General features: G+C 39.9%; 1 protein-coding gene across 1 annotated transcript in view; it reads right to left on the minus strand.

Annotated features, from left to right (window-relative positions):
• Window positions 1-803: 803 nt before the first annotated feature.
• The window catches only part of MUC5B (mucin 5B, oligomeric mucus/gel-forming), a 44074-nt gene continuing 35354 nt past the window's right edge, over window positions 804-9523 (minus strand). The window contains exons 31-41 of the mRNA XM_042038868.1: window positions 8950-9521; window positions 8343-8483; window positions 7917-8137; window positions 7294-7468; window positions 6097-6140; window positions 5099-5221; window positions 4902-5000; window positions 4392-4514; window positions 4012-4057; window positions 3487-3598; window positions 804-1209 (exon numbers count right to left, since the gene is read on the minus strand). Of these exons, the coding sequence (XP_041894802.1) occupies window positions 948-1209; window positions 3487-3598; window positions 4012-4057; window positions 4392-4514; window positions 4902-5000; window positions 5099-5221; window positions 6097-6140; window positions 7294-7468; window positions 7917-8137; window positions 8343-8483; window positions 8950-9521 (1918 nt within the window). The 3' untranslated portion in view covers window positions 804-947. The remainder of the gene's footprint in view (window positions 1210-3486; window positions 3599-4011; window positions 4058-4391; window positions 4515-4901; window positions 5001-5098; window positions 5222-6096; window positions 6141-7293; window positions 7469-7916; window positions 8138-8342; window positions 8484-8949; window positions 9522-9523) is intronic.

Consider the following 9523-nt stretch of genomic DNA (forward strand, 5'->3'; position numbering starts at 1 on the left):
AATACTGGTGGCAACAGCTGGGGTACACCTGTCTTAAATGGAGAAAAGGCTCTTTGTACAGGGGTGCAGTGCTCATTGAAAGAGCTTTAAAATGGATTGAAGGGGAAAAGGGCTAAACCCAGGCTCGCTGGACGTAAGCCTGGTGGCCACACAGCAGTGTTTGAGGGATGGAGTGGCAGCAAGATCCTTCACATTGCTCCATGATGTGTGAGTATGCTGGAGCACATTTGAAATACGTACAATGCACACAGTATGAGGAACAAACTAAAGGAGCTGGAAGTGAGCAAGTAAGAGGGGTTTTTTCATCTTTGTACCTCTTATGGTAGTGGGAAGAGCTATCTGAACATGGGTGAGGGAATTTTACCTAGTCCAGGAAGAGGGCTGTATTCCCAAATCCTGCTAGAGAATGTACCCTTCTGAGTCAGAAAACTTCTGATGGCATTCATTGGACTCTCTGTCATTTAGATAATGAAGATGGGTATTGGACAGTCACTGTAATTGAAAAGTACTGAAAGTTTTATTGATCAAATAAAACAGCTTTGTCCCTGTCACTGAGATGTGTTAGGACCATTATGTCTATAAAAAGTATATGCAATAAAGCTTCCCCTAGGATCAAGAAGTGCAATGTAGCTGCAGTGGTTTCTTGCTTTATTTTTTAGATCCCTTAATTCTTTTTTACCTCAAATACAGGATTTGTGATCAAGTATCTGTTTGCATATTTCTCTAAGTTACACAGGATATTTTGCACAGTCATCTGTTTTTACTCTTCAATACTGTAACACTTTAAAAAAAACCCCAAACACTACAATTTAATTGACTGGTTTTTAATTATTTTTACAAGTAAGAAATGAAAAAAGAATGTTAAAGAAGGAGCACAAGTTACTCTGGGGAAGACATCATTCCAGCTTTCCTAGGGTCTCTGCTTTCTTTTTCCAATGATCATATCTTCAGCTGAGTTGCCATTGGGAACCAATTGATACAGCCTGTTGCAGTTGGGAGCCATATTTTACAGATTGTTGGATTTGGGAGTCACTTTCTGCAGAGGTTTCTGAAGAGCAAGCGTTCACACAGTGGCAGTTTTCCACGTAGAGATAGTTATAATTTATGGTGGTTCCATTTCGGCAAGTCAGGGTCACCTCTCTTGTTTGGGTTCTGAGTTCCTGGCAGCAACCACACGTGTGTTCCATCTGGTTTGCTTCAACAGAGTACCTGTGTTCCACCAGGAAAAAAGAAATGCATGTCAGTAAAAACTGACAGAACCCCCTCAGTGATTTTTGTTTTGCAAGGGTTTGGTTTGGTTTAGGTTTTTTTTTTTTTTACATTCTCTTTTCCTCCATCTCGTTTGCACTTATGAGTGTGATTTTTGTTACCTCTGTCTTCAACAGTGGAACTTTTCTTGCTTCCATTGAATCTGATTCAATTCAGTGGAATCATATAAACACATTAACTTCATTGCTATTCTGTGATCACAGAATCACGTAGGTTAGAACAGACCTTTCAGATCTAAGCATTAACCTAGCACTGCAAAAGCTCTTTCAATGAGCACTGCACCCCTGTACAAAGAGCCTTTTCTCCATTTAAGACAGGTGTACCCCAGCTGTTGCCACCAGTATTGATCTGTTGGTTCTTCTTGTTTCTTCCATCACCATTCCCTGCAACTGGAAGGATAAAGGAGAACACTACTCATGCTCCTGCTCCCATAGTAACCAGGTGTCCCAAGGCCCTGAAATCCCTTCTGATCATCCCTGGCCTTCATATTTCAAACTTCATCGTTGCCTACATGAGAAAGCAATAATGGGTAATAATCTAAGGGCTGTATGAGATCTGAAAGTTTCCTCATCACATCTCTAACCCAGGCCTCAGGGAAGCAGAAGACTTCCCTAAGAAGTGGGCCTTGCCAGGAACTTGGACTTCTGTTCCCCTCACTGGAGGGTCTCCTATGCCAGTACCTCCTCCTGCTTGCTTGCTTTCTGGAAGCAGTTTAGACAGAGTGCAGAAGTCTAAGCATTAAAATCCACCACTAAACCATATCTCTTAAGTGCCACACCTGCATATCTTTTAAATACTTGCAGGGATGGTGACTCAACTGCTTCCCTGGGCAAGTGCTCCAGTGCTTGACAACCATTAAAGTGAAGAAATATTTCCTAATATCCAATCTAAACCCCTCCTGGTGCAACCTGAAGCCATTTCCTCTCACCCTGTCACTTGGTACCTGGGAGAATAGATCAACCCCCACCTCACGACATCCTCCTTTGAGGCAGTTGTAGAGCATGAAGGTCTCCCCTGAGCCTCCTTTTCTCCATGTTAAACACCTCCCACTCCTTCATCTAGTCTTCAAGACTTGTGCTCCAGGCCCTTCCCCAGCACTGCTGCCCTTCTCCGGACATGCTCCAGCACCTCAATGTCTTTCTTTCAGTGGGAGGCCCAGAACTAAACACAGGACTCAAGGTGTGGCCTCACAGGGCCACATACAGGTTATTGTCCTGGTCCTGCTGGCCACACAATTGCTGATACAGCCCAGGATGCTCCTGGTTTTGGCCAGATGGGCATTGCTGGCTCATGTTCAGCTGCTGTCACCAGCACCCCCAGGTGATGTTGTGCTGGGCACCTTCCCAGTCCCTCTGCCCCAGCCTGTATCACTGTCTGGGGTTGTGACCAAAGGGCCCAGCATTTGGCCTAATTAAACCTCATACAATTGGCCTCGGCCCATCAATCCAACCTGTCCAGATCCCTCCACAGAGCCTTCCTGCCCTCCAGCAGATCAACACTAACACCCATCTTGGTGCTACTTGCAAATTCACTGAAGGAGCACTTGATCCCCTTGTCCAGATCATTGATAAAGAGACAAAACAGGACTGGCTGCAATACTGGGCCCCAGGGAGCACCACTGGTGACTGGCCCCCAGCTGGAGGTAATTCCACTCAACACTGCTCTCTGGGCCTGGCCATCCAGCCAGTTTTTCACACAGTGAACAGGTCACCTGTCCAAGCTATGAGCTCCCAGCTTTTCCAGGAGTATACTGTGGGAAATGCTGTGAAAGGCTTTCCAAAAGTCCGGGTAGACAATATCCACAGTCTTTTCCTCATCCCCTAAGTGAGTCACCCTGTCATAGGAGATCAGGTTGGTCAAGCAGCAGCTGCCTTTCCCCAACCCATGCTAGCTGGGCCTGATCCCCTGTTTACCCTGTATGTACTCTGTGATCACACTCAAGGTAATCTGTTCCGTGTCCTTCCCTGGCACCAAGGTCAGGCTGACAGGCCTGTAGTTCCCTGGATCCTCTCTCCAACCTTTCTTTTAGATGGGCATCTCATTTGCTGACCTCCAGTCAACCAGGACCTCCATGGTTTACCAGATTGCTGACAAATGATTGAAAGTGGCTTGGTGAGCATTTTCTCCAGCTCTCTCAGTACCCTTGGGTGATAAATTAACATGATAGACCAGTATAAAGGAAGCCATAGAGATGTTAAATTAATTTTTAGAACTTACACTGAGGAGCCAGGACAAGTTCCTTCACAATATGACAGCTCAACAGGTTCAGAAGACTCACAGTCAGCATGATGTATCACAGTTTTCTTGCTGTAAGGCCTGCAGTTTTTAGCTTCATAAAAAGAGGGGAGGAGAGACAATATATTTCAGTTCTCTAGTTCAGAACTAAAGGAATGCTAAACCAGTTTGAAAGTGCTTGATGTCTGATTACTGAGAATCTACAGTATGTGGTGGGGTGGGTACCGTGTAATTTATATGGAGTTGTCAGATTATTCTTTGATTTCAGCTGTAAAGTGCCGTTGGAAGGTAATGCAGAGGCCTGAGCATTGCTGGTTTGATTTGTGGTATTCAGTATCAGGAAAAAAAAATTGCATTTTTCGTTTGAATAAATAGTGAAACACAGGGTCTTCCTTAATAGACTATGTGAAAACAGGGTGAGTGAAACATCCATCCATCCACTCAAAGATAGTTACAAGTTGAACAGAGTGCTCTTCCGGCAGAACACATAAACACAGCATTACTTACGTTTACATATTTTGCAGCAGCCATCAGGAGTAGTCTCTGCTTCATCCTTTGTAAAAGTAAAGAAGGATTTGTATTAGTGCACAGATTACAATCATGAGTAAGAATATGAGTTAGCAGTACTGAGACTGGGCAGAAGGCTTCTCTGTGATGAATCCTGAATGAAACAATGGATGACTTACTGTCCTCACCATGGGAGTCTTGAATCTTTGTAGCCTCATAAAAAAATACTATGCTTTTCTTATTATTAATCACAGAGCAAGCCTAGTTTCATTCTTAAGACATTCCTGCAACTTCAGTGAAAGTGACTTGTTGTATTCTTTCTTGTCCCTTCTTGTTCATTTAAACTGAATTCAGTCAGTGAAAAATTGATTACAACTTACAGGATCGCACTCTCCGGGGTCGTACTCAGGGCATACTTTTTTAATTTGGACTGCAACAAACTGATCTTCAATTTTTTCACATTTGTAATGGCTGCATTGATCGAGTGGCAGGATCTCATTAACCTAAAATTTTAGAAGAAAAGCAAAAGTTTTTTTTTTTTTCATTGTGATCGAGTAAATCAGAGCTAATTAAGTTCTCACTCCTCAAAGATTCTCAGATGCTTCTGAACTTCTTTCAAGTGGCAAAAATGAAGTTCTGCAAACTGTACCTAGCTTGAAAGTTTAAATCCTGGCTCTGAACACTTAGACCATAAATTAGAAACCATTGCTCCATTAGCCACAAAAATCAAGAATTTGATTCCAAATAATGTTCAACTCAGAAAACTGATACATTGTTTTTCAGAGTAATTTCAGTATTTTATCTTTACTAGTAAGGGACATGAGCTGACTCCTAGCTGTTCTAACTTGCATGGGCTAACAGAGAGGTCTGAAAATGAAAGGAATACTTACCTTGAACTCTTGAACAGTGTGGTTACTGAGTTTGACTTTGCAAGCTACTTCAATACACTTCCCGCAGCACTCTCCTTCCTCAGTCATGTATTGGTAACCCTACTCGGAAAGAGAGGAAGAAGAAAGTATGTTTAGTTGGTGATGGAGAATTCTGGTCTTGCTGTAGCTGACTGGCAGCCTAGAGAATCTGAACTCACCAGTGGGCAAGAGGTGTCACACGGAGCTGTTTCACAATGGATAATGTTTGTGTTAGTCTCTGGGTCTTTCTCAGAACTGCAGGTACACTTCTTACATGAATCGATTAGTACTGACTTTCCAACCTGTAAGACAGAAAAAAAACCCCAAAAAACATTCAAATGCCAACACTTTCTATATAATATAAAGGCAGAGTTGAAAGCATTGCTGAGAACCACTAAGGTTGCTGAAATGCAAGTATGACTGAGTTCTCAAATTCTCTTTGAACACAGAGTTTTTGGCTTCATGCCTTGCAGGAAAGCTCATATTAAGAGGAAACTAAATGAAGCAATGTAAAAAGGGAGCAGTAAATTAATGACATTAAGATGGGTTTGTACTGTCTAGTTATTTTACCAGCTCCATTTAAGAATATTTTTTCTCTATAAGTTATGTTCAGTGGTTGTAAAACAATTATGATTTAAAAACAGAAATTAAAATAAGCCTTTATATATGCAGATACATAAGCAGAGATATACATTTACATACGGATTTTAGTCTTTCTGAAGTATATCCCCAAAGGCTCCAGCACTAATATTTAAATTATGAGTTAATGACCTAAGTACCAATTTTAGCAAAAAGGTTTAGGTATTAATTAAATAAAAAATGTTCGCTTTGTTTTTTTAAGGTTCTCTGGGCTTATTTCAAAGAGCAATTGAGTTTGGGCTATTCATCAAACTGTCTGGAAAAGTCATTAATTACAGAAGTGGGAGGAAGCTTAAAAAGAAAGTACATCACTAAAAATGGTACATTCATTTTTTATGTTACATATTGAGGAGCACTTCTGTGACAAATTTGATTTTGACATTAAAATACCCAAACAACGTCCAGTTAAGGGCTAGAGAGAAAAAAAAACCCCAAACCCCAAAAAACATGTACTGGGAAAAGAACTTTCTCGAAGACTTATTTTGGTAGAAAGGATGTACTTTTCAATTCCAGCAATATACTGCTGTATCATTCTCACCGTGTGCAGTGTTCCGTTAATCACACAGACACCAGGTATTGGTTCTGAAAAACAAAACAAAAAATTAATTCCAGAATAACTTAAATTGTGAGACTTCCTGAGAAGTCAAGATGTTTTCAGGTTTTTTTAGTAACACAGAGAGTACGGAAAACTTTCATTCAATCCCCCTACATGCTTAGACTTCATATGTAGTGTAGTTGAATGTTTAAATAAAGTTTCATCATTAAAACTAGCTGGAAGAGTTGGAGAGGAATGGCTTCAAACTCAAGCTATGCCTGAAAAATCCCTTTTTTGCCCTTTCAATATCTAGTTCAGTTCAAATTAAATTAGTTGTTTTCTCTGAACCCTAGGAGTCCAAAGATGCTTCAGTTATTGATTCTTTATGACCTTTCAGAACATGGCTTGTACGGAAGATTGACTCTGTGGAAGAAGGTATTCCTACTGTGGTAATATAAATTTGACAACATGGCAGAACCCATTTATGTCTTTCACAGAACTGCTTCAAACTTGCCTGTTCCTTTGTTTTGACTTTTCTTTTTCAGGCATAATTTATGGGTACTTTTTTTTTTTATTCTTTTGCACAAGTATATGTACATAAAATATATGTATATAAAAATGTATGTTTATCAATAAATTAATATAACTGTAGGATTTTTAAATTTTCATGAGCTTCTGGTGAGAGCACAGTTATTACTTTTCATACACTGACAGTTAAGTTATTGATTACAATTCGCTTTCTATTATTGCTTCCTGTTACTTTGTCTTGTAGTTTTGCTTTTTACTGGCTTATTCTTATGTTTATGCATCTTAGTTTAGTTGCATTTAGGCTAATGTTAATGTGTTACATGTGTTAATAATGTTACATTATTAACATGAAAAAGATGCATTGATAACATTTATGATTACAGGTCTAGAGATAGTTGAGCTACATAGACCAGTGAATGTTCAAAATATTATTCTGCTCTCCCACCCATTCTCTCATTGAAGTTAATTGAAAATAGCATTATTTTTTTAAAAACAAAGCTTTAATGCATATTTAGCCAAAAATTGTTGTGCGTTCACTGAGACAGAACAACTTAAGGAAGGTTTTGCTGTTACTGTGGTACATGAAGAGCTTCCTTAGATATTAAGAGAAGTGCAAATGTAATTTACTGGGGTGTATGGTGTGGTATTTATACATGTGTTTTTAATACTTACGGCATTCAAATTCAGGACAACATGGGTCTTTCTGTGGTAGTACAGCCATGGAAACAAATCCTAGGTCACAAATTGTTTGCTGAGCTGTTTGGCATGGGAGCGGCTGGCATTGCACAGTAGCAGTGAGGGAGTCACAGACACACTTCTGGCATTCATTTATCCACTCCTCTCCAGGCTGAAAATATGTAAATTATTTATTCTTAAATACTCCTTCACCCTAGTTGTTCAGTTTTAACTTCAGATATACTCTCAAAATCAGTAGGAAATTCAGATTAGAGTTATTTTAGGACACAATTTAAGAGCAGGTATGCTGAGAACAACACAGAATTTTCTTCTGCATAAAAAGAATGGTATCTTACATTTCATGGCTAGTGTACTTATTTCTATGACATTTAAATGACTTTTATTAAAAGCCAAAGTCTCTGCCATGATCTTAGTGAGCTTTTCCACCTAGGGATTGCTTAAAATCTGGTAATGCCAGGTTAAATAATTGTGTGCTATCAGGTCATTTGTTACATGACAAAATTTGTCATTGAGATACATAGAAGTTGATTTGAATTGGCTTTTAAAAATTGATCTAGTTTTGCAACAGTGGTGTATTAGAAAGTAGGGAGAGGAACCACCTTTTGTGGAGGATTCACATCAGTACAGTTTCTTTCTACTGAAGTTGTGAGGGTTGTTGCTGTGGTTGGTGAGGCAGCTTGTGGTGTAGTTGAGGAGGCAACTGAAGGAACAGGTGTTGTGAAAGGACATGGCCCCTGGAATGGCTCAATTTCACATTCCTTATTGCAAAGTGCATAAAAATTACAGCCAGCTCTATCTGTTCTGTTGTAAACCACTTCCCCTGTAGATGAAAATTGGAGGAGAAATTACAAGAATGAAAATACTTAGGGAGAAAAACCAAGAAAATATTGTGAAAATATGAAATGTATTCATGTATAAAAAGTTCTGTGTTTAGATGATTTTGAATGGTTATGTTTAATTGAATAGAGACTTAAGGGTTTATATTGGCCATGAAATTTTTTATAATCATAATGTAAGACACTTACCAGGAGAAAATAAAGTTTCAAACACATGACAAAAGCATGGAGTTATTTTGCTGGATGTAAAAGATGTGCTGGTGGAAGAACTGAAGGTTGCAGGAGTGCTTCTTGTAACATGACTTGACTGTGATGTACCAGTTGAAGCTACTGTTGAGCACAAGTAATAATTTAGTTTGCAGGCAAAGGATTTTGAACTAATAATTTTAACATATTCAAGAGGTCTTTTCAACATTCTGGCAAACCAAGTGAATATTTTTGTTTCATTCAAATACTTGACCTATTCATAAGTGGAGATTGTATAAATTTTTTCATTATACATATCTGGCCTTTGGCAAATATTATGAGATTTACCTCTAAAATTTTCAAAAGTTTCAACTTTCTCTGTTGAAGTAAGAATTAGTAATATGAAGCTAACCCAGCTACCAAACATAAATACTAGGAACAGAGGGGCAGACTGATTAAAAATTGGTTTATCTGTTTAAGGAATATAAATGGTCACAGAATCAGGAAATCACAGATTGGTTTAGGGGAATAAGCAACAGAAGAAAAGATACGAATGTTGTTGTAATGAAAAAGCTGATAGTAAACTTTCAAGAAGTAGACAGTGACATACCTGGGCTGACAGTGGTGCTGGATAAAACCGTGGTAGCAATCTTTTCTACAGTAGAAGAAAAGGATGTTGTAAGAATTTCTGTAGTGCCTGTGGTACTTCTAGGCTGAGGAAGAGTGGTAGTGAGCACAGCTGTGCTGCCAGTAGTGGTTCTTAATTTTATTTTGGGTGAACTGGAGGCAGAAGTAGGTGATGTTGGAGCCTGGGTTGCCACAGTGGAGGTTTCTCCTGGAGCAGAGGTGGGTGACGCTCTTGTGGTGCTTCCCTCGCCAGTCCTTGTGGTACTGGCAGTGCTTGTGGCTGGGGTGGGCACTGATGGTCTGGGGGTGATGGTGGTGGTTCCTTTTGTTGTTCCTGGCTGTGGAAGTGTGGTGGCAGCAGTTGGTGTTGCTGCAGGTTGGGTTGCTACTGTGGTGGTTTCTGTTTGGAGGTAGGTAGTGGAGGTGCTTACAGTGGTTCCTGGTGGTGGCACTGTGGTCTGGCAGTTTTTCCGGTCACAGCACAGCACCGAGACCTCATAGTCGAAGCATGTGGGGTACTTGAGAGGCTGATCCTTATTTCTGCACACAAGCCCCCT

The sequence above is a fragment of the Corvus kubaryi genome, unplaced genomic scaffold, assembly GCF_017639235.1.
Source record: "Corvus kubaryi isolate FWS band 111438036 unplaced genomic scaffold, C.kubaryi_AGA036_p1.0 37392, whole genome shotgun sequence".
Classification (NCBI taxonomy): Eukaryota; Metazoa; Chordata; class Aves; order Passeriformes; family Corvidae; genus Corvus; species Corvus kubaryi.